The 25,785-nt window shown below is 40.6% G+C and overlaps 1 protein-coding gene across 1 annotated transcript in view; it reads left to right on the top strand.

The window, feature by feature from the left end:
* The window catches only part of Chchd3 (coiled-coil-helix-coiled-coil-helix domain containing 3), a 270,667-nt gene that overhangs the window by 196,266 nt on the left and 48,616 nt on the right, over window positions 1–25,785 (top strand). The window contains exon 6 of the mRNA XM_048340244.1: window positions 19,643–19,713. Coding sequence (XP_048196201.1) covers window positions 19,643–19,713 — 71 coding nt within the window. The remainder of the gene's footprint in view (window positions 1–19,642; window positions 19,714–25,785) is intronic.

Raw genomic sequence — 25,785 nt, 5'->3', positions numbered from 1 at the left:
ATGTAGTGGAATGGTCAAGCCCGTGGCTGCGTTCACTCATGAGAATGAAGCCCTTTGCAGTAATGAGTGAGGAGCTCATATAGATGGTAAACTGAGACTTCGGGTATTAATTGAACTGATCAGAATGTTGGTTCGTTCAACCAATGTCAGGTATCTGAACTTGCTGTATATCTGGAATAAGATATTGAGAACCATAGTGTTTATAGGCTTGCCCAAAGTCACACCTGTCAGACTACCTTGAGAAAGCACCTCCCTGCCAATCAGATATCTTCAGTTCTGAAACAGGCTGCACTGTGAGATACACCAGAGTGAACTCTTACAAGAAGACTGCAAGGAAGACTCTTGCATAAGAATTTGGTGATCTGTGAGCTCCCTTACCACTTAAGTTTCTCTGATTCTTGTTTCTCTTTCATGGATTAAGACAATACTCTATCCTTAGCTCCCTATAGGAATGGATCTTTAAAAGCACTGTGCACCTTTCATTTAAAACAGCGATTAGCACTGCATCTCAGATACAGTGTGCTGTGTAGCATGTGTTTGGAGTCCTTGTGTGTAACATGTGTTTGGAGCCACAATTGTGGTTAGATATGAAGTGGTAGTTTCATGAAAACCATTGTGGATCTTGAGTAGACCAAAAGTTTTAGCAAGCTTCTTGTTGCAGATAGACTGTCATTTTCCCAGCTGTCAGCCTGACTGATATTTTAATTTTTCTGCCCTGTTGAAAACTTCAGTCTCTATCCAATAGATAAATGAGCACACCCCCAGGAAATGCAACAGAATGTTTCTGTTTGCCAATGCAATAAATGCAGGAGCTAATAAATGTCTACTTCCATCAGGAGGAGGCGTGTAATGAGTAAATGATGAGAAAAGGAATGCGGGGAAACAAATGATCAGTCCAATCTAAGATGACAAACAATTTCTTAATAACTTGGCCTCTCGTTGGAAAGAGGGCTTTCACCAGGCTAGAGAATGCCTGTTGAAACTAAGCCTAGCACAAGGCCATTTACATCTCACTGCTGATGGATTTGGTCTGGCTACATTTGGGTCACACTGAGCAATAAGCCAGGATCCAAAGAGTCTGGTTATTTCAGGCTTTCTGTGCTCTGTAATTTCTGTGACTGTGCTAGGGAAAGGAACCAGTTCAGGGCCTAGTTCACATTTCTTACCCCAGATTCCATTTGTATTTCACATTTATCTTTATAATAAAGACCTTTTTCAAAAGTATAGATCCAGGCCCTTTCCCTTGAGATATGTTTAAGACTAGCGGGGTTACACAAGATTTCTAACCTTGTGGACTGAATATACTATTCTTTAGACTTCTTTGTAGACCTCAACTCCCTAAATCCCTGGTGTCTGCCTTTGTGGGGACTGACAGAATACAGTATGCCTTTGTCCCTGTAGATGGATGGGTGCATTCTTGCTTATAGGTCTTGCTTGAAAGACTTGGATTCGTACTTGGCAGAATGCACAGTGTAATTAAGATGGAATGAATGAGATAGGCCTTGGAAGAAGAGTTGCAACCCACATGGAGATGTGAGGAAGTGACACCATGCCAGAATGAAAGATCCTTTGATTTGATGCATTTTATTCTCACCCTTTGTGGGCTCTTTCTAAGAACATTTCTCAGCAGTCACGTGGAAAAGATTGGCTAACAAATACCAAGCGTTTTCAGGGACAGATTTTCATGAATATTTCTAGCAGACTATCCGGCTTGCTTATTGTGTCCTCCATAATTATCTTTTCCTCCCCATCGCACCCACCTTCTTCTTCATCCTTTTTTTTTTTTTTTAAAGAAATGTGACACCTTCTGGTGTATTCAGTGCCATAGGAAAGAATGCATTTCTGCAGTTGTGAGGTGACACCTAGGAGGAGTGAAGTTTAGGGCCATCCTGCAGGAAAATGCTAATGAGCCATTAGATAGAAGCCCAGCAGAAGTGACACTGCAGGGTCTTCTTGTACTTGGCAGCATAGGAAATGCACCTTTGAGATTCAGGAATCCTGCACTGTGCTTTCTGAGGGAGAGCCATTATAACTGAAAGCTAAGACTTTTCAATGTGCTTCTATTCACATGCATATTTCTATGCCAGATCTTTCAAAAGGCCTTTCCTTTGAAATACAAAACGATAAACACATCTTTCAAATGGAGAGGCGATCTCTGCTACTTTTGAACTCTTTCTCCATTTCATATCTGAAACTTTTAACCCTTAAGTTAAGACTGACTTTTCTATTCACCTATGTAGTTTTCTATGCACATGGATAGCACTAGGGGAAATCATGTCACAGTTATTTTTCACATCTCAGTTTGTGCTCAGATTCATTGAAAGGAATTTAAGGCCTGAAGTTCATGGTGTATCATCTGCATGCGGTCATTTGCTTGGGTATTGCAGTTCGTTCTCATGTGATTTAGGAACTAAATATGGTAGGGAAAAAGAAGACAATAATGCCTAACGCTAGTTCTTCCTTGGCTGAGTTTGCAATAAAATCAAATTTTCTGACTATATTTGGTATTGGGGAGCCTGATCTGCAATAGCCTCCCAATAGTTTCGACTCTTCCTCTGACGAAATTGTGTTCTCTTGTAAGAAGGGTACTCTCACGTCCCCTGTTTCCAGGGCCTTTTCATATGACTCTTACATTGTAGTAGGTTGCAGCAGTGGAATTTCATAATCACTTTTTCTAAATTCCCCTTCACTTCTAGTACCTTACTATATGAAACAGTAAGATACCTTACTATATAGCACCACTAGAAGTCGCAGAAGAACTTCAAAGACACCCAAAAAAGTAGCGTTTTAATTTCCCTACTTACCTGAAATGGCTTTATGGATGGAAATATTTGTAGCATGTGAAAATGCCACCGTTATTTGGGCTGAGAACTGGTACCATTTGGCGCATCATAACCCTGTCGTGTAACTGTCTGTATTTTTGAATGTATTCACCAAGGGATATAACGCTTCTTGTCATTTTGCCTTTCTTCAGGCAAAAAAGATATTCATAGTATTCCTACCATTATTCCACATATATGGATGATCCCTTACTTATTTTAGTGGCCATCTTTAGTTGAGTAGTTCCCGTTTTCAGTACTCATTGATGCTCAATATGTCTTGGTTTAAAAACAAAAAAGAAAACTAATTGGATAGGAGTCAAAATGATTTTTAGCAGTTTTTGTATCACAACCTTTTCAAATATTACAGTCAAGAAAAGGTTCGTGTATAGTCTAGACCTTCTCCACCTCTATTTCCCAAGAAGAAGATAGAAAGGAATGGCATTATCTGTTAAATCAGGTAAAATTTCTGTTTAGATAATAATAATGTTTTAAAATAGTGGCTTTGGTTGAGTTTTCCCTTTTTCCTCCTCGCCCTCCACCCCCAGGTAGACCTCTTACAGCGAGTGCCACAGAAAGTAAATTCTCAAAGGAGAAACTGTTAGTAATTCTGTGTTAGTAATTTCTGTGTTTAAGTAAAGGTCCTAAGATGCTATTGAATATATGCATTAAAAGGTGAGCACCCTAGGTCTTAATGAGTAAATCTATTTTACTTAGGTTATTTGTATCACCTCTTAAAGTTATTAAAGTTATTTGTGTCACCTCCTAACCTTTAGAGGTGACACAAATTGCTTTCTTGGCGTGGTGATGAAATTATCTTTTGAGATTCAGAATGCTTTGCCTCATCTCCCATCATCGGATCAGGTTTTCATTTGGCCTTCAGCTTGTAACTTCGAGGTCAGCTGGCATTTTCTCATCTTATTCCCTTCAAGGGAAGTGCAGGGTCTGGGATCTGAGCTTTTTTTATGGCACTCACCCTTCAAGAGAGCTGCTTATTAGCTGTGGGAATGGAAAAGTATTACTTCTGAGCAAATAAATTTGATACATTCCAAGTTACTGCTCCACTGGTGCTAAAGAGCAGAGCAACCAGCTTTGTCCTGTCTGCAAAAGAGTTCAAAGGTTGGCACAGTGTTTAGGAAAGTTCTTCCTAAGTAGGATTTCTAGATGAGGATGAGTTATTGGCATGAGCTTCTTCTATGGAATGCCTTTCTCTTATGTTGATGCAATGATATATTATAAGTAGGTTCTACGCAAAAGTGAGTAGAAGGCAAACAGCCTTCTAAGAAGAGCATCTCTGTTCTTCTGTCCGTTTCTTCCCTAACACAGAGCTGTTCCTTCCTCTCCATGCTGATCTTTTGCTGTGGCAAGCATTCTTCTTTGTCTATCAGTCAGCTATGAGTCTTCTAGAAAGTTGTGTTAGTAGAGGCAGTTGGATTCATTCATTGCTTCTCAACCCAGATTTCAAGAGAATGACCTCAGAGGTGTTCTAATTTTCTAAATTAGAATGTTAAATTTGTTTTCTGGACTTGAGGGTATGACTCAAGTTGCAAAGTGTTTGCCTAGCAAGCCAAGGCCCTGAGTTCAAACCCCATTACTACCAGAAGGGGGAAGGGGAGACATTTGTGTTTTGTCTCCTGTGAGTTGCTCTGTGATCAGTATTGTATTTTCAGTTTTAAGGTGACATTACTAGTCTGAGGAGCACTAGGTTGGATGACCAAGTTTACCACTTCCCATGGCATTTGCAGATAGAGAGCTATTGAAGATCAACAGCATGACAGAACTGAAGCCAATTGCATTTGTGTATTGGGATTAATTCATTTTTCACATTGCTCTTTGAAGTAGCCTTTCAAGATCTCTTTACCCTTCCATACTTGGGGCATTTCCCTGAGACTGGCCCCTACTAACTCTGCAATGATAATGCTTTTTGAATGAATTATATAAGGCAGAGTTTCCCAGAGGCTGGAAATTGGATGAAATGAGTAAGTCCTGGGCATCCTTCAAGTCATTGATATAAAACTGGGAGTGGTTGAAGAGCCGAACAATCGCTAGTTAACTATGCTATTGTTTACTTACTTCCTTTGCACTGTGTATGGCTTTGCATTTCCTCTTAGCCTAGTTTTCAAAAGAGCTTGGCACCAGCTCTTGTGGCAAGCAGATGTAAGACTTTGTTAGATTTGTAGAGTTCCTTCCACAGGATAGGCTCAGCTTTGGTACAGTGGCATGTCAGCCTGAGGTGCGTTGGCAATGCGTTGGCAATACTGATCTGACAGCATCTATATGAAGCCATCACTGGTGTGCCATTCATTGTGCCTGAAGCTTCACGTCACTGAGCCCTTCCCCAGGAAGACGTATGATCTCGAGAGTGACGGTCACATCCCAGAGCCCCAGAGAATGAGGGGCCTGCACTAGTAACACGCAATAATTTAAGAGTTACTCTACAGGTCTTGTAAGACATCCTGGTAAATTCTCTTGATAACCCTCCTGATAACTGTGAAATTGCTTTGACTCAACCTTGTGGAAGAAAGAGTAAGACACACACTCATAGCGGGAGCAGGAAGGTCTCAGGAGTGTGATGTGGAGTCAGAAAGGTGAGCGAAGAATGGTAACACTGTTGTCGCAGAGAGAGGAGCTACCAAATAGAAAGATGTAATACTTTTCCCTGACAGTATTAGAGAAAAAAATAAGAGTGAGGGGAAAAAATGCCCATGTTTGATAAAAGGCATGTTTGAACTGAAGCCTAGCAAATAGACGCTGTAGGTAGAAAAGGACTGCATTTTCAGCACAATGGAGATAAGTTATCTTGCCTAATATGGATTCTGGTAGGACACATGTGGAAATTAAGGCACAATTAATTTTCTTATAAAATTATACAGGCCTCTACTAAAACTGCAAGTACTTATATAGGCTATTAAACAAAGGAAAAGAAAAGAGGAAAAGTATCTCTTCATGACCTCCTTCCAGGAATTACAGATGTTAATGTGAAGAACACTTCTGAGTATATTTGAATTTTTTTTTTAGTGCTTTTGTCTACAAAATCTACTGTTTGGATGGTATGCTATACATTGCCTCTCTCTTTTCATACCTCTTGAACTTCCTTTCTTCCCTTCCTTCCCTTCCCTTCCCTTCCCTTCCCTTCCCTTCCCTTCCCATTTCTCCCTTTCCCTTCTTCTTCTCCTTCCCTTCCCTTTCCTTCCCCTTCCCCTTCCCCTTTTCCTTCCTTCCTTCCTTCCTTCCTCCCTCCCTCCCTCCCTCCCTCCCTCCCTCCCTCCCTTCTTTCCTTCCTTCCTGTCTCTGTCCATTTTCTTTCTTTTCCCTTCCATTTTTATATTTTTCTGTACTGGTTCTAGGGCTCAACTTCAAGGTGTGGGCATGTCCCTTAGCTTTTTCCCTCAAAGCCGGTGCTCTATCCCTTGAGTCACAGATCCAGTTCTAATTTTTTGGTGTTTAATGGAAATAAGTCTCATGGACTATCGTGCCTGGGCTGGCTTCAAACCTCAATCCTCAGATCTCAAGCTCCCGAGTAGCTAGGATTTACAGGTGTGAGCCACTGGCACCTGGCTTCAAGCCTCTTTCTATATGAAGATGAGATCTGTATCAAGACTTATTGTTAAAGGGGTTGGAATAAGATTTTATAAGTAGAATTCTGAGATGAAGCTTCAATTGTCTGGCAGAAAGAGAAATTAAAAGAATTTCTCTAGCTAGAGAAGTTAAAAGAAAAAAAATCATAGTTAACCAAAGAGCTGCATATAAAAAGTAGTAAGGTGCTTCAACGAAATGCAAGTCTTTAGAGGTTCATTAGAAAACCCACTTGCTAACAATAAAAAGAACATTCATACAGTGATTCTATGGTACTGAAAGGGCTTACTAGTTTATTTCTGTGATTTCTAAATTTATAGGTCTACCCCATTATGTCATAAACTCCATCAAAGTAAAGCCATGTTATTTTCTATGGTTATGCTCCAACTTTCTGACTGAGTGTCTGGCACAGATTTTCAATACTTAAGGAATGAACACAAGAGAATAGGAGGAGGACACAGAAAGCCATGTGAGCTTTTGGTACCATTGTTTATTGAAATTGCTGGGTTCTGGATACCAAGGCCTGAGAGAATTTGCCTAAGGTTGGCCTTTTGTCCTGGTAGAGCAGCTCTCAGTGAATCTAGGGTTCCTATTTTAATTAGAAAACTAGTTTTAAAAAAACAAAACCCTGTGAGACTCTAATTAGTGAAGTTTCTAATGCTCCTAGAATATACTAGAAATACCAGAAGCAGCTCTGAATAGCTGTTTCTTTTATGAGAAATAGTAAAGATGGAATGAAAGGATAATTACAAAAGCAGTTTATTAATTTTGTCAAGGTACCTAGGAGACAATGAGGTTCTCAGGAAATGTAGCATTTTTGAGATGGTGAGATTTGATGCTGGCGGGAAACGTGACCGTAATTTTTTGTTTTTGTTAATTCTCCCTGTCCTTTCTGGGGATAGGAGAGAGGCAGAGGGAAGGAACCTTTTGACAAATGGAGTGAGCATCACTGCTGAGGAGAACGGTGCTCAGTGCGTGTCATTAAGTTTTTTTTTTTTTATCTCAGTTGAGAGGTGCATGAAAAGCAGTGTGTCAAGGCTTTAAGAGTACCCCTGGTTAACTTGACTGTATCAGGAAGATAGAAGGGCTTGGATTAGAAAGCAAGTTTTCTTTTTCTCTTAACTAATTAAAAGTGTAGGTGCAAGTCATCCAAGGCTGGGGTGGTGAGTGGCCGCTGTCTTTCCCCATTCGTGTACTCTTAACAGTTTCCTTCATCATGTCTCCTGTTTCAAGGTGACTGCTGGAGCCCCGACCATCACATCTACATTGCAAACTGGAGGGAGAAAGGGAGTAGACAAAAAGCCTGTAAAGATTCCTGGCCAGCTGAGTTCAGCTGACCCTAAGGAGCCTGCTGGAAGTGCCACGTGACATTTCTCCTCACAGCACTGCCCAGCTGGAAGCAGATCTGGAAATTTAGTTTGGTTGACCATATGCCCAGCTTTAAAAAAAAAACAACACAACAAAACCCACAGCATTTATTGAAGTAGGAAGGAGAGATGTTGGGATAAACCAGTGATAGTTCCCCCCCACCCCGTAGGGTATCTTCATTTGTCTTTACAACAGTATGTAATAGGATTTTTTTTTTAATCAATAGAAAGTGCTAAATTAGTCATTTGCTATTGATCACTAGCCGTATAGATTTGGAAAACATAAGGCTGAGAAAAACTAAGCTACACTTATGGATACTCACGAATGTCTATTAGAAATACAGGAACCCTGAGAATAAATAACCTAGCTTACACAGAGCAGACTACAATGCTGAGTCTCAGACATGCGGTTTAAATCTCCACGCTCAGCCATCGTTTTTCAGAGCTGTGCTCAGGTGTGGGTAGATTAGTGGAGATTCAGACTGTGAATGGTGGTTGGTTCTATAGAGAGAATCCAGGCTGTGTGCCAACTACTAGCTTACTCTCTCCCAGTGATAGAATCACACTTCATTTCAATGGTAAAAAAAAAAAAAAAAAATGAGGCTTGGTTTAAATAACCCAAATCTTTCCTTGGGGGTACCTTTCAGAGAAACAATACTAGATCTGATATACCATGAATCTGAACCAGTGCTAGCCATTTGCAGGCAGTTTAAATATTATCTTTGTGTTCTCTGTCCTATGGACAGCCTTCTGAGCAGGCAGGGGTGAGGGTGAATGAGAAAAGGAGAGAGGCAGGAGATGATAGCATCAAGGCCCTGGGTTTCAGAAGTTCCCATCATAAAAGGTTCTTTAGGATGCCAGCTGCTCCACGGGGCCCCTTTTGTTGCGGAGATTTTAAATTTGTTCTGCTGATCTGCCTGGATGTGGAAAGCAGGCAGGGGTAGGGAAAGCACAGTGTAAAACAGCATTCTCGGGAGAAATACTAAAAGTACCATGTACCCTCAATTTGGACCATTAGTGATGAAAAAAAAACAAAAAACACAAAGCTCTTAAAATTGTTGTGGTAAAAATATAGTAACATTGCAGAGTCAGTCTCTTAATTCTGGGTAGTTATATAAAGAGACAAGACATGGACTCTTTAGCCACTGAGTAAAAAGACTGTTTTGAGGCTTGCATGTCTGAAATTATGTCCGAGCTATGATTAATGCAGCATTAAATTTGGCTCCTAAGTGCTTCCTTTCACCTTGAGGGAAACAGATTTGCATATATCTGGCTGATCATGGTGGGGGGAACGATAAATAAGTCTTTAAAAAAAAATTGTGGGCTTCCTCCCCCCCACCCTCCCCACCTCCAAAGGCTTGAACTCAGGGCCTGGGCACTGTCCCTTAGCTTTTTTGTTCAAGGCTACTACCCTCCCAATTGAGCCACAGTTTTACTTCCTGCTTTTTCCTGTTTAATTAGATATGAGTCTCATAGACTTTCTCTGCCTTTAGCTGGCTTTGAACTAGCATCCTCAGATCTCAGCCTCCTGAGTAGCTATGATTACAGCAGTGAGTCACAGGCATCCAGCTTAATCAGACTATTTGGAACCTACTACTCTTACTGGCATTGGTGGTGTTTGCTCTAGACCTATGTTTAAGTGAGTCAGCCACTAGAATCACACTGTTTTGGATGGGTTGCATGTGGGGAGAGACCTGTAGTTCTTAAAGGTGGTTGTAGATCAGTTTAGACAGGAGAAAACCGCAACTTTCACCAGTCAGCTCACACCCAGCTTCAGCCTGGTTAGTTGCTCCTGCCCTTCACTCTCAGATGCCTGCCAAGGAGTCGTATGCTCCATATGTGCTAGCGAGGAGACTCATTCTCTGGGGACTAGTCTCAGGCCACTGGAACTGCGGTGTGTTACTTCGGTTGTGTGTTAATGTCTTTATGCCCATATGAAACATTTTGTAAAGAACTACCAAGAGCTAGTTAATAGTTGTTCTGCTGACCTTTGTGTCAGCAGAACTACAGGTAGGATCACAGTGATGGCAGGAGGGCAAAAATGAGATTCAGACAGTCTAAGAAAATACTGCAAAGACATTGTGTGTGTGTATGTGCATGTTTTCTTCTCATCTAATTTAGAGCTTGAAAATAGATACTTTTCAAATCTAGCTCTAATGTGTATCTGTGCCTGTGCATTGTAATATATACTTTTTAAAGGACAAGGTTGAGCAAAAATGGAAAAGGGTGTGTATCACATGGGCCTGGCCAGCACAAAGAAACTTAGGAACCAAGTCACCATGTTCATTCCCATTCTCCTCCCTCACTTTCTTCTGGGTATTAGGTGGGCCAATCTACCTCCTCCCCTATTAGGAAAAATATTAGAAAGAAATATTGGAATACTTACAGCTAAAATCAGCTGCACAATTTTGTGCATTATTTCATGCCATCCACCCAACTCTGGCAAGTATGATAAATTGATTCAATAAAGCCCATTGCAAATTCCTTCTTCTCTTTCTTTACTCTACAAGTGAGAAAACAAAAATGCTCAAGTTCTCAGGCTCTTTTGCAGCCAGAATTGAACTTGATATATAATTCAGGCTAAATGTATATAAGTGAGAATTTCTGGAGAAGGCTTTTCGCCCTCTCTGTCTTCCTGCCTCCTTTTCCTTGGAACGTGAACGTCATAGCTGGAGTGTAGCAGCTGAGATGGTGAGAACAAAAGCTAGGTGCTAAGGCAGGCAGGGAAGGAACAGAGAAAAGAGTCTTGTTGTGTGATGGTATATTTGGAAAGCTGTGTCAGCTCTAGGTTTCCGTCATCCAGTTTTCTTAGTACATGAAAAAGAACACCTTTTAGTTTAAGATACTATTCACAGCCCTAGGTCTCACTATACTGTTCTTGCTCAGGGGTGAAGAACGTCCAGCCTACAGGTGGTATAAGGCCTGAGAAATCACTTGGTTCATGATGAAATAGATACGGATGCTTCTCGAATGCTTTCGTTCTCAGCTTTCTGCCTATATTGGGCCAAAAGGATGTGATAACTATCCAAATAGCCCTTGCTAGGAAAAAAAAAGATCCCCTACCCCTCAAGCAATTTCCATGTGAGGTGTGTGTGTGTGTGTGTGTGTGTGTGTGTGTGTGTGTGTTTGCAGGGTACAGTGTTCTCAGCCTGAAGTTATTCCTGGGAGATCTAATTCATGTCATATTTTATCAGATTCTCATTGTGACATTATTTCATGTACATTAGACTTAGTTCTCTGCTGTGTCCTATTGAAATACAGTTGAGGGCTGGGGATATGTCCTAGTGGCAAGAGTGCTTGCCTCATATGTATGGGGCCCTGGGTTCAATTCCCCAGCACCACATATACAGAAAATGGCCAGAAGTGGCGCTGTGGCTCAAGTGGCAGAGTGCTAGCCTTGAGCAAAAAGAAGCCAGGGACAGTGCTCAGACCCTGAGTCCAAGCCCCAGGACTGCCCAAAAAAAAAAAAAAAAAAAGAAATACAGATGAATACAGTTCACAGTTGCTGGCGTCCCTCTACTATTTTGGGGGAGTTTGTGATGTCAGGAGTTTTGCTTAGTGTAATAATGGTAGGGCTTACGGACTAGCAGAGACCACATGGCAATTCCTATTGTCAGGATGTGTGGTGAGTGCATTAGTATCGGTGAACACACAGAAAGTACTTCAGTCAGTCAGCATTCCTCTAAGGCAAACTACCCCAAATGTGGTGACTTAAAATGACCACAGCTTATTCACTTCCTGATTCTGCAAGTTATCAGTTGGGCTGGTGATTCTGAGGCTTAGCTCAGCTAGGATGTCCTGAACAAGGGTAACTCAGAGGCTTCAGGTCAGTAGGGTCTCTTACACAGGGCAGGAGTCTAAGAGAAAGGCTTTGGGGCTAGGAGTGTCATATTGGAATGGACACATTCATTGACCACAAGCATGACCCAGATCAAAGACATGCGAAGTATACTCCATCTTTCCATGCTAGAAAACAAGGGGCATGAATTCAGAAAAGAGGAGAAAGAATTGTGGCCATTTTTGTTACCTACTGCAGGGCTCTGAATGAACAAGGGGCAAAAATAGCAACAATTTTCTTAAAAGTGTTTCATCTGACATTTTCAAGATTCAGGATAATAGCATGTTCATTTTTTATTAGTGATGAAAAAAATGATACAATCGTGATGTCATCAGCTTGAGAATCATTTTCCAGTACTGGCAATTTCTTCTCTTTCCTGAACATTTGAGCATGTTTTTTATAGATTTAAAAATAACCCATAAGAAAAAGTGACTTTGAGAAAGGAAAAGGCGCATGTCAAAGAGTGCAGAATTGGAATAGTGGTTGAATTTTCTGTTGCATTTCTCCTAGACTATTTCAGGGGATTTTGTTCAGGATACTTCAAAAGTAAGAGAGCCAGGTGCTGGTGGCTCACATCTGTAATCTTAGCTATTCAGGAGGCTGAAATCTGAGGATCACAGTTAAAAACTGACCCAGGCAGGAATGTTTATAAGACTCTTACCTCCAATTAATCACCAAAAAGCCATAAGTGGTACTGTGGTTCAAGTGGTAGAGTGCTAGCTTTGAGCAACAACAGCAACAAAAAAAAGAATTCCAGAAACAATGCTCAGGCCCTGAGTTCATGCCCCAGGACCAGCACCATAAAAGGGGGGAATTCCATGATCCCTTTAAAATGATGGGCAGCACTTCTATTGGAGATTTACATGTAGAGTAAGAAGTCCTGACATTTATGCTTTTATACTTTATTACATTTCATTGGTGCTAGGTTGAAAAGTTGGATATTGTTTTATTTTGTGTTTGTTTTGTTAAGAAAAAGTCTTGCTAAGTGACCCAGGCTGGCCTGAAACTAGTGATCCTCCTGCCTCAGCCTTCCAAGTGCTGGGATTACACCACTGGGGGCCAGTAACTTAATAATAGGCATCAGCACTCTGGATGCTGACTAGAATGGTAAACAGTGTACACAACACTCAGTGGTTCTTGGCTTGCTAGGGGGAAAAATGGCCTTAAAAAACTACATGTTCCCAGGTCCTGTCAAGAAATTGTATGCAATTGTATTTCCTGTCTGAGGGTCCTAGTAGGAAATCATTGTTACTGTCCCTGTTTGGCAGATGTGAGGCAACTGCTGGGGTTCGGAAACCTGTTCGGTGCCGCAAGGGCACAGCCAGGGTTTGGCAGTGTGATCCTGCAGTCCTTCTTAACCACTGCACTATACTGTGAGAAGTGAGCTGCGGAGTGTGCTGAGCTAGATGGGATAGTCATGTTGAGTGAGACATTCTAAGTCTCCCCACGAGCTGGGCTCTGGTGGCTCAAAGCTGTAACCCTAGCTACTCAGGAGGCTGAGATCTGGGGATTATAGTTCAAAGCCAGCCCGTGCGGGAAAGGCCACAAGACTCTTATGTCCACTTAACGACCTAAAAACCAGAAATGGAGCTGTGGCTCCAAGTGATAGAGTGCTAGCCTTGAGCAAGAAAGCCCAGGGATAGAACCCAGGCCCTGAGCCCAGGCCCTACGACTGACAAAAAACAAAGTCTTCCCCATGCGCTTTGCTGGCTGAGTTTGGAAAATGTTTGAATATAGACAATAAAAATGCCAATTGTTTCCAGTGATACTTATTCTCTAGTACAGGCGACTGGACTTTCTCACAAATATAGAAAATTATATTGTTATTTTGGAGATAGTTCACCTTCTAGGAACTCATTTCACTTAATAAAGAAAGACAACCTTTATCAGATTTTTTGATAGGGCTAAAACATCTAAAAGATACTGTCATTCTACTTTGAATTTATGAGCTCTACCTTCTCAAAGAAAATCTTGGTGGGAAACATGTTTTATGCTCATATCAATAAAGGTTTCTGTCTGGAAGGAAGAAATTAATAAATCAGACCTCTAATATTTGATTTAAATCACATTTACCTGCCACAAATCCATACCACTGCCAGGCAAATCATGTCAAAAATTTCTCTTGTTGTTGATGGGGCAGGAGACTGTGCAGAGGGAATATAGTGGAAGGGTTTTTAATTTTAGGCTGTCAAGGTCCTTACAGACATAGAAATGATGAGCTTTATGCAAGGCAATAACCATTCATTGGAAGGCCACCCTGCAAGATCATGAGCATCTTTTTCCCTCTATTCTTCATGGGTCTTTTTCTTTATTCATTTAACTCTTGGGAGGGCAGTATTAGGATATTAGCTGAAAGTGTTGGACATGCTGGGCAGGTACAATACCACTTCACTCACACCTTCAGATCTTTAGACTTTATTTTTCAGGTAATATCTTACACTTTTCCCCTGGAGTAGGCTTTGAAGAGCAATCCCCAGACCTGTGGGATTTCTCTACATAGCTGGGGGTTACAGGTGTATACCACCATATTTGCTGTATTTTTATCTTTTATTAGTATGTTAATTGTATAAAAATAAGGATTTCATTGTGACATATCCATACATACATATGAAATATTTTAGTCAGAGCCATTATGGAACCGTTTGTTAATTTGCATGCCCTCCGTATGCTAGGTCCATTGTGCTTTTCTTTGCATGTCCTAATTTTAGTTTTATCTAGTTTTGTTTTGGTCTTTCCCTTTATTGGTAGTGAGGGTTGAACACAGGACGTTGCACTTGCTGGGCAAGCACTTTGTCACTGAACTACATACCAGCCCCTAATTTTAGTTTATATGCTACCAAAGCTAAAATAAAATAAAATAAAATAAAAATAAGTTCTGTTTTTAAAGTCACCTTACCAAGGATTTTCCCTGACCCCTTAGAATATGAGACTTCATGTGTCAATAGCTTTAGAATGTGAACCAAATTTAGCTATTGTGAAATGATTAGAAACCGTTGATGGGGGCTGGGAATATGGCCTAATGGTAAAGCGCTCGCCTCGTATACATGAAGCCCTGGGTTCGATTCCTCAGCAGCACATATATAGAAAAGGCCGGAAATGGCGCTGTGGCTCAAGTGGTAGAGTGCTAGCCTTGAGCAAAAAGGAGCCAGGGATAGTGCTCAGCCCCTGAGTTCAAGCCCCAGGATTGGCAAAAAAAAAAAAAAAAAAAGAAACCGTTGATGGAAGTATGTCCACTACAAATTGTAGGGTTCATCAAATGACAAACTTCATTGCAATGGTAATATTGAAGTAACATTCATTGGTAATTAACAAATAAGACTGCAGCATGTACAACTGAGTACTATCTCAAGATAACAAAAGCAAATTACTGGACTTATACTTTCTTTCTGTTTGGGGGGGTTACAATGCTGTGTTGCTAGGCAACATGGGAAGCCAGAATTCTTGGGATAGTTTGGGGTTCCACCCGTGATTTGTAGACAATATTGGCAGAATTGCTAATTTGGAACACTTCTGTAAAGATTATAGCTACATTTAATTATGAAAAGTGGTATTTGCCATTGTTCTTCACAGACACTGATTGTTTTTCACTTTGAATGGCAAGCTAAATAGTGGATTATTCATGTATTGTTCTAGGAAGCAGTAGTTTCCTGCCTCAGTGTGGGTTCACCTGAGATCCCTGTGAGAAATGCAGCTTTCTGGTTCCACCCAGGACTCTACAAATGATGGCACAAGTGACCCTAGAATAGGCCTTTGCCCAGGGCTTCACAAGATAATCAAGTGAGAGACGCTAACACCTGGATCTGGAACTCAAGCAGCCTCTGGGGAGCATCAGAAATCACCTGCCCCCTCCTCCTTTTCTCGCCTTGCTAAAGCCAATCAATCTTCTCATCCTCCCCTTGATGGACAGGTCCTGGCAGTACTATGGGTGCACTTCAGATAGGCAGGAGTGCGGTGCAGAGGGTCACACGGAGCAGCTGGGAAGTCCAGACATTGCGGAGATTGGTTTCCGAGGCTCAGGTCCTTCCCGCCTCGAGTTCCTCACTTCCCTTCTTGTGTACCTGCCATTCCATACTGTGAACAGCTACCCAGGCTTTGAAGGTCTTTGTTTTAAAAGGCTGTTCCTCTGCTCTGTAGTTTTCATTACTGAGGAAAAGAGGAAATGAAGATTGTCATTATATCAATAAGGTCTAAGTGTGCAATAATGTCATTTGAAACTAAGTGCATCACCAGTGCACCAGCTAATCGTTGCGACTGACAAGGCTTTCCAAAGCACGCACCAAAGGGAGGGACTCGCCTTTGTGGAGAAAGAGAATATGTGTAGTATCCAAGCATCTCCTGCAAGACATTGATTACAGAAGGAAAACAGTGAGTTTGAGATGTGGAATCCATGCATAAGTGATCAGTCAACATCTAGAAAGATCCAGCCACAAAACGTAGCCCTGGACGCATGCTCTGAGAAGGGCTTCCTGCTTGTGTGGAATCCTTACTGATGGTGAAGGAACCCAACTCATCACGAAAAACCTGACAATCCCTCATTGCGAGGCTTGCCAATGGTTTCTGACCAGTATCCTTCAGGGATACAGAGTCATAAAAGACTTGAGAAGACATGGGCACTGGTGGTTTTCACCTGTAATCCTAGCTACTCGGGAGGCTGAGATCTGAGGATTACAGTTCAAAGCCAGCCCTGGGAAGCAAGGCCATGAGAACCTTGATCTTCAATAAGCTACCAAAAAGCCAGAAGTGGCGCTGTGGCTCAAGTGGTAGAGTGCAATCCCTGGACCAAAGAGGCTCAGAGACAGAGCCCAGGTCCTGAGTTCAAGCCCCAGTACTGGCACAAAAATTAAAAAAATAAAAGACTGGTAAAAACAGAAATAGTTATGAGTTAGATGACACTAAGGAGCCACAGCCACTGGATTGTTTTATGGGATCCAGGGTTAGATCCTAAATGAGAAAAAGAACCTTAGTGGGGTGGGGTGGGGGTGGGAATGTCCTGTGATTTACTGAGTACCCATTACTGCAATACTAGATACTGGTCCTGTAGCATTGTTTAGTTGCGCTTTTGATAATTGTGCTTTTAGTTGGATGTTGAGATGAAGAGAAGCTAAGTGATACATGAGAACCTTTTTTAACCCCTTTTTTGTGAGTCTAAAATTACTTCACAACCAGAAAGGTGGAAAAAAGTACATTTGTGTAATATGTATGTTGGGGGCTTAGCGTGCAAGAAAAAATAGTAAGTCATTACTCTGGTCAGCCTCTGTCGTATGTATCCTGCTTTCCCAAGCACACTGTTCTAGCCAAACAAAATTTCATTTGTTGTTAACTAGCCCCTTTGTGGGAAAGGGGGGATACAGTCTTTATATCAGTATGAAGTACTTGAAGCCAGTGTAACGGCTTGATGCATGCCTATACCTCCTTTTAAGGACTAGTGAATCCCATGTTCCCTTCTTGGCATTGTGCCCCTCTCAGTGGAATGTGTCATTCAGTATTGTTACTAATTTGCACTTTTCCAAATTTGGCATAAATTGCATCCTACCACATATCTTCAACTTGGCTTTTTTTTTTCATGTGTCTATAAATGAACAGGCCTATTTCATTCTTTCCCTCTATTGTATAAGCACTCAATATTTATGCATTCTCTTGTTGGCAAATACATTGATATTTTCTAGTTCTAGTTTTGAATAAATAATGCGTACTTTTTTAGAGGTGGGTTTTTTTTGGGTTTTTTTTTGGAGCCAATGGAGACATCTCATCTTTGTAAATTTGAGTAACACTGTGGACTCCCATTATGATTATCTTAATTTCCTATTTTGTTAGAGAGCAGCCTGTTTGAGAAGACACATACTATTTTGATAATTAGGATCTAATGTTGTTGAATGAATCAATACTTTATTTAAATACTGTCTACCTACATGTTTCAGTGTATTTGTGTTTATCCCCTTAATATTTATGTAATATTATCTCCTGGTGACTTTTTATTGTGAGAGAGGGTTCTCCAGTATGAAACACTTCACTAATGAGAACATATGAGGCCTGAGTAAAGCCTCGCGCTTTATAGGCTGAGTTTTCAGGCAAAGGAGGTTTTGGTTCTTGTGTTAACCCCCTGTGGGAAATCATGGCACCATCAGCCTGCATTTGACCTTACAGGGGCTGGGAGGGGGAGAGGGAGGTGATGATTGATATCACAAGAACTCTTGTGTCTGTATGTCTCTGTTGTGAGAAACCATCATATTTGTTTTGGATCATTTGGAATTTGACCACTTAGAGCTCTCAATGGAATTGCCAAAATTAGCTCTTTTCTTTCAAAGTTATTTTATTTTGATGTTGGTCTTGCTTTTGAAAAAAAAAGAACAACAAAACACCTGGAAGTTGCAGATCTCTAAAATGGCTTCTTTGGTTTCTGTAGCAGTGTGGGTATTTACTGGGCGACAAATACTGGGATGGAAGCTGGGGGAGGTGCTAAGAGCCAATCAGGGTCACAGGACAAAACCAGAAATCTGCTCTTTCAACCCAGTCCTGTCCTTAGGCAGCAGTATCTCTGCTAAAACAAGCCGAGGTCTTAATCCAGATGTTACTGCTTTGTCCACATGTTAATAGATAATTCAGTAGCAGAATGCCCATTGACAGCCACTCAGAGCAATCTGGGAGTTTCTCTTTGTTGTTCCTGATGTTAGTAACTACTTCTGCTGTTGACCTCCTTGTTAAAAATGTTCAAAGAAAAGCTTAAGCCAAACACTGGGAAAGAAAATAATCATGACCAGTGTATATTATAAAGGGGAGAAAATATTGCAAGTGAAAGAGTGAGGTATGATACAACCTAATGTTGCAGTATCTGGGAAGATAAATGGCTTTTTGGTAGCTTTAGACCCACAGATGAATTAAAACCTCTCCACATGTAGACTAATGCAGTTGATCACTCAAATTGCAATTTTTTTTAAATGCAGGAGCAGTCCACTTAGAATATTGTCTTCATGTCAGAAATGCACCTTTGTGCTTGAAAATGATAAAAAATTACAATCGATCCTTACAACTGTTCTGTTCATCTTTATTGATCAGGTGCAAGAAAGATAAATCGTAGCCCAAATAAGATTATAGTAAATGTTAGCATCGTAGGGGACTATAGGTTGATAGAAAGCCATTCATCATCTCAAATGGTGACCTGTCGGTGGCTCCAGCCACCCTGAGCCTGCTGTCTAATCACATACCTATTGATTTTATCTACATCCTAGAAACCTGGATGTGACTGTCATTGGGCAACCCAGATTGTGAAATGCAAAGGGGTCACCGGTGTGAAGAAGGTTTCATTTTCATTTTCTCCCCAACTGCCAATGATTTATTACAAAATAAACCACCGCAGTCCTGTATGGGAAGGCAGAGAGGGGAATGAGGCTTAGACCTATGTATCACAGTGCTAGGTTCTTTTGTACTTCTGTATATTTTGCAGGGGTGTTCACTGAGCCTGAGAGCTCATCTAGCCCTATTGGAGGAGTGGTTTCTAAATAGCCAAGTCACAATGGCTAATTCTAAATCACTTTGCCATTGCAACTTGTTGTTTTGGTGTAGATTCGGTAGTGGAATACCTAAGGCTGCCCTTCATTCCTACTGAATAATGTATTATGATAGATGTTGATGCTATTTTAGTCATGAGGAGGTACTGGAACAAATTCTATTCCACAAAGAATCCAACTTGAAGACAAAATATTATGTAAAAGAAATAATACATAAACATCTGTGTTCAAACATTAATAGACAAATAGGCAAATGTAAATGTGTGATCAAAAAGCATTTGGCTTTGCAATGGTGACTTCCAAATAAGGTAGATCCAAGTAATCTTTGAAAATCAAGAATTTTCTCAAGGGGGTCAAATATTGGTGAGTTGTAACTATGAACAGTTATTCTGTAAATACAGTCTACGTGTGCCATTGCTAAGAGATCCTCTACACTGCATCAGTGGCTGGAACAAGGTTGTATATATTTTTTGAAAATCATAGATCTTCCACACATTTTGTTTGTCTTCTTAGTGAAATGCATTTTTTTATTCACAGAGCTCAGAGTTCTACAAAGTTACCACTGAGCAATATCAGAAAGCTGCTGAAGAAGTAGAAACGAAGTTCAAGTAAGTTTTTAACATAATTATATAATTATTTGCTCTTCTTAACAAAACAGAAACACAATTTTATTTCTTTATTATAGAGAAAAGATTGTTATGTGAATTTTAGCATATATGGATGTGTTTCGGGGCAGGTAAGTGGGGCCATATTCTGTGCGGTACTGGGACCGAGTTGCAACAGTAGGACAGCTGATGAAAGCTTATTGCAACTTAATATATTTTATGAGCAAAGGAAAATAGAAGCCACATAATAGAATTTTCTTTGGAATAATAAAGAAGACAGAACGCCCTTGATTATGAAGGTAATGTTACATTGCTACCTCTATTAATAGAATTACAGAAAATATTTATTTTAGTAGAGTGAAATAATGAGTGTGTCCAAATTTGGATACCTTTCTCATGTTTAAACTATCTTCATTTTCTTTAACATGTACCCCAAAAGCATTTAAATCATAGACTTTACCTTGCCCTTGATTATGAAGGTGATGTTAAATTGCTGCCTCTATTAATCCTTGGGATGTTCAAGTGAATCTTCTGTAATTGATGGATCAGAGTGTCCATGACCTGTAGCCTTGTACGTTCTCTCTGTTGCCAGCTGTCCTGTCAGGTAAGAAGATATCATTCAGCCTTTTTCCTGAGTGTATCTATGATCCCATTGTATCACCCTGTGAGCAGTACATGTGCAAATTAGTGAAGCAACAAAAGATGTTGTGACAGGTTTAGTTAAAGGATTGCATTGGACTCTGACCTTCATTGTGCATGTTTATAAGTATTTGATAAAACGATTAGGCCTTAACATCGAGCTACTACTTTCTGCTTCCGTACAATTTGTATGGTAGTAGGTGATATAAAATGTTGACTAAGATTTGTAGAAAAAGAAAGAAAAGATAGTTTTAGATGTATTAAGACTGATAAAATTTGCCAGTTTTCCTTAGTAACTTATCTCTTCTGGGGGCAGTAGAGAAAGGCTTCTAAACATGGCTTAGAAATCTTACTCTTAACAGATTAAGATGGAATGAGAGGTGCAACCCACTATGGTCTTATTTATTTATTTACTTATTTATTTGTGGGGGATGCAGTTCTCACTCTAGGCTGGCCTTGAGCTGAGAACTTCACATTCGCCATGCCCAACCCACATTATTCTCTGTTTGTTTGCCGGAAGAGGGGTTTGAGCTCAGAGCCTTATACTTACTCAGCTATTGCTCTACCACTTGAGCCATACCTCCAGCCTGGACTTTTGCTGGTTATTTTCGAGATGGAGTCTTGCAGACTTTTCTGCCTGGCTGGCTTTGAATCTGGATTCTCCAGATCTTCTCCTCCTCCTGAGCAGATAGGATTCTAAGTGTGAGATACTGGTACCTGGTTTAAAACACTGTTCCTTATAAGATCCTATGTTCATCTGTCCTTAGTGTCATAGCATGTAGACTTACCATAGAGAAGTCAGCCTTGTACTTTGCTCCAGGAATTTGGGGCACCTTTGGATATTCCTCTCAGTCCATTCAATATTAGTAGAGTGGGATTGATTGAATCATAGGATATGAGCCAGCAGCCAATCAAACTATGTAGTGAGGCCCCAATGGGACTCTGCACACTAACTCACAGGTTGACATTACTTCATGGGAGTTATCATACCCTGATATCAGGTCAATGGTCCTGGGGCAATGGAAGCTTCCAGACTATTACTCGCTCAGACTGCTCTGCATCTCCTCCTTTGGCTGATTCTATCATTTTCCTTGTGATAAGCCATACTTGTGATTTAATAGCTTCCAGTCAGTTCTGAGATTCTTTTTTTTTTTTTAATGAATTGTTGATCCTTAGAGTTGTTTGAGTACCATATGACTCTTACTGATTTTGTCAAAGCAAAGGGTGGGGGGAGGCAGTCCAAGGATTGTCTCCTTAGCTATCTATTTGGCCAACTTTATTACAAACAGTAACACCAAGTTTTCACACCATAAAGGAATTTCAAGAGTTACTGTACTACATAATAGCTTTCATTACACCCCTAGGAGGTGATGGTATTTGGCTCTAAGAGATGTTTACTGTTCATCTTTGAAGGAACAGAGATTATTAGGAAAACTATGTTTCTCTTTAGAAGTTCAACCATCTCAGGTAATCATGACCCTAGAGTACTCTTTCCATTGCCTGGCTCCTGCTTCTACAGCCAGATTAGCATCGGTAAGCCTTGCCTGAAGATCTCTGAGCACTCTGTAGTTCCTCATAGGCACTGAAGGACTTTCAGGAAGATTTTCCAATGGAAATTGGGTTCATCTAGGTGCATCCTAACTAGAGGAGACAGATGCTTTTTTTTAAGTTGCAATCTAAAGGCCAAGATTATGCACCCGATAGTACATCACACACAGTTACCATAAAGGGAATGAGAGCTGAGCGCATTTATGGCTGCAGGTGACGAGCACCCCTCTTGTGGGTACATGCCACCAGATAGCGAATACGGTTATTATAAGGACCCTTAAAATATGAACTCATACGCTGCCAACCATTTAAACACTGAAGAATTAGTAGTGAAACTTTCCTATTTTTTTTCTTACACATCATTCACAGAAGCCTCCTGTTTCATTCTGATTGTCCAGAGACAATCAGGAGCCAGGCAGGATCGTACTGGCATGAAACTTAGACTTAATCACAGAAGAACAAGAAGATGACGACGTAACATTAAAAGCCCAGTGCTCACTCACGAAATGAGAGATACTTGGGAGGCAGTGATCAACAGGATCATGGTTTGATCACAGCCTAGACAAAAAGTACATGAGAGCCCTTTTCACTCAGCCCTCAATAAAAGGCAGGTCTTTTGACTTACACCTGACATCACAGCTATCAGGACAGCATAAAACTAGAAAGGTTGGGGCCCAGGCCAGCCTAGGCATAAATGGAAGGTCTTACTTGAAACAGAATGAAAGTAAAAGTAGCTAGAGCATAGCTCAAGTGGTAGCATGACTGCCTAGCAAGCATGAGGCCTTGAATGCCATCTCCAGTACTTCCAAAGAAGAAAAGTTAAGTACTTAAAAGTCCAAAGTCCTATTATGACAAGACCGTTATGTCACAACAGATATTAAATTATTAAAAATATGATTCATCGGGCTGGGGATATGGCCTAGTGGCAAGAGTGCCTGCCTCATATACATGAGGCCCTGGGTTCAATTCCCCAGCACCACATATACAGAAAATGGCCAGAAGTGGTGCTGTGGCTCAAGTGGCAGAGTGCTAGCCTTGAGTAAAAAGAAGCCAGGGACAGTGCTCAGGCCCTGAGTCCAAGCCCCAGGACTGGCACAAAAAAATATATATATATATGATTCATCAGTTGAATCTCAGTGGCTCATTCCTGTAATACTAAGCGCCACAGGAGGCCACATTGGAAGATCATGATTCAAAGCCATGGGAGCAGAAAAATCCTCCAGACTCCATCTCCAGCAAATGCCAAGCTGGAGGTAGGGCTCAAGCAGTAGAGTACCAGCTGTGAGCAAGAAAGCTGAGTGAGCACAAGGAGCACAAAGCCCTGAGTTCAATCTGTGTGTGTGTGTGTGTGTGTGTGTGTGTGTGTTATCATTTTAGTAAGAAGTAAAAGACTGGAAGATAAAAGATTGGATTTGTACTGTTTATTTTCCTACATGAACTTTTGACCATAACAGCTTTAAATTTTTAGCTTTAAACATATAAATCACTGAGCAAATTCAACATTTTTTTCCACATTCTGCTTTCTGAAATACCGTTTCTTTCTCTATTCCAACAAAAACAATCTTTAGTTGCACTTCATATGACCTGATCACTATAGTTATTATCTGCTAAATAGAGCAACCTACAGTGTTGGCTATAGTTCCATGGTATTGGTACTGTGCTATATAGATGAGCTGAATAAAAACTGTGTTCTGTATTAATCCTTTAATTCTACCCTCTCAGTTACTAATTAGAGTCGCAGAGTAGTATATTAAATAATGTTGCATGGTGCTTAGAATGTAGCTGGCCTGTGCCTAGCATGCATGAGGCCTTGGGTTCAGTCCCTAACGCCCTCCCGAAAAAGTTATGTGTAGTCCTCCATGCAAGTCTAACGCAACATAAATGTTCGAGTTATCTTCAGGTTATAAAAGCACATGCCAAAGGTGGTATATCTTCATTTTGATTCCACAAAAATCTAGATGCAGATAGACTCTTAAATAGGACAGGATGCAAGGGTGCCCACATTCTAGCCAGGCTTAAGTAGATAAAGCAGTCGTGTCAGGATAGTGGCCCAAATGCTGCAGGGCGCTGTTCTCCATTGGCCTGGGAACTGGAGCTCTCTGTGTAGATTGAAGCCCAGGGAGCAGGCCTTAGAAAAGAAATGTTGCCAGAGTCCTTATGCACATGCAACTGCCTTTAAAACCTAAAGCACATATCAAACGAATGTAAAATGCTCTAAAGGCCATACAGATATTGTCAGGACAATGCAATAGCCATCATGAAACAGCATTCTAAAGAGGACTGTTGGATCAATTGCTCTTGCCTTCCTATGCTGTCTTTAAGATAATGAAGTGACAGATCTCTGCCTTCCATAATAGAAAACGAAATATGCATGGAAGGTGACACAGTTCCATACCGGTGTTGTTCGAATGGTTTCATTAGAGGTATGACTTTCCAACTTGACTTCAGTTTCTTTGAAAGTTGACTCTCTTATGAAGGCGTATAATTTTCTGACATCGTACATGAATGCAGGTAATGGTCCTTTGTGTGCCAGATTGTAGAAAGACTTTGCACTTTTATCTTTGAATGAAGTTTTTGAAACCTGAGTTATAGTTTTAGGCTCCTGGGAAGAAGCTTGGCTTAGCCTTACAGAGAATTAAAAGATGAATTGCCCTGGAGGAGTAGTTGCGGTGGTGTTAGAATATCTGAGAATGCTATGCAAAACTCTACAGATAAAACTGTGTATTGAGAGGTTTAACCCTAAAATGTCCTTGGATTTCTTTCCAGTGGTGTTTTATTTCTGGTTTTGGTATGGACTTTGATAGCTGTACTGTGAATGAATCTGTGAAACTGAGGGTGACAATCGAACCAGCAGGTGTTTCTCCTGTTCTCTGTAATTACTCTGTGGCTTGTGGACAGTTGTACCAACACTGCTTAAAGATCCTGCTTAATTGGCTGTAAAATAATTAAATAAGGTTTTGACTGGTGAATTTATAATTCCGTTAGATGCATAAGCCAGTGTGCCTGAATGTCAAATGCAACTTCAGTTTGGAAATATGAGATTCATAGAATTAATTGTGCAGCAGGTACAAAGTTTACCCTGATTAATAGGCTTCAATCTCGTCTCGAAGTTTAGTCAGGTAAATTTATGTTCCCCTACCTTACTCCCTAAACTTTTAATTAAAAGTTATTTCAAAAGTTTAAGCTAGTCCGTTTCGCTGTGCTGCTCTTGCTGGTTTCTCTGAAGTTCAGCTCTTGAAATTTTTTAGTAACTCAACCTGCTTTATCAAATACCTCTGCTTATCAAAAGGCTGTGTGTGCTGATGCCCATGTATTTGTATCCCCAGCTGACAGGCCTCCTGTGCCTCATCTCTAACACTTACCGATGTCTACTTATAACCTACTTTTGAGCTGTGTGAAAGGATCTAATATGCCAAATGCACATGATAAATGTTTTATCTCTGATTCTCATTGATCCATTTTGAAATGATCAAATGGTTCATCTCAGTAAGCTACTAATACACATTGATCAAATTCTAAGCGACCAAGTTGACTTGGTTTCTGCTGAACACAAATTGTATTAAAACAACATTACTTGAACATGCTGCTTTTTCTAATGGGGGAGTTATGTTACCAGCAGTTACATTATAACTACAGTTACTGCCTTATAAAGATGTCTCCTTCATAATGAAAAGTTTACACAAGAAGAAAAGAATGCGGTATTCTGGGAAGAACAGGGCTTCAGGCAAGGATTTGGGCTTTTACTAACTAATTAAATTCTACATTTGTATTGGGCCTTTCTTCCCCTTTTTTTAATTTGAAGGGCTGTGAGCAGGAAATACAACAGCTGCAGTGGTGACATTTTATTCCCGGTGGCCCTTGAGCCAAGTAACATCTTGATTATTCAGT

Source organism: Perognathus longimembris, chromosome 2 (assembly GCF_023159225.1).
Source record: "Perognathus longimembris pacificus isolate PPM17 chromosome 2, ASM2315922v1, whole genome shotgun sequence".
NCBI lineage: Eukaryota > Metazoa > Chordata > Mammalia > Rodentia > Heteromyidae > Perognathus > Perognathus longimembris.
Note: the sequence above shows the minus strand (reverse complement) of the source record. Positions and strands in the feature narration are given on the sequence as shown.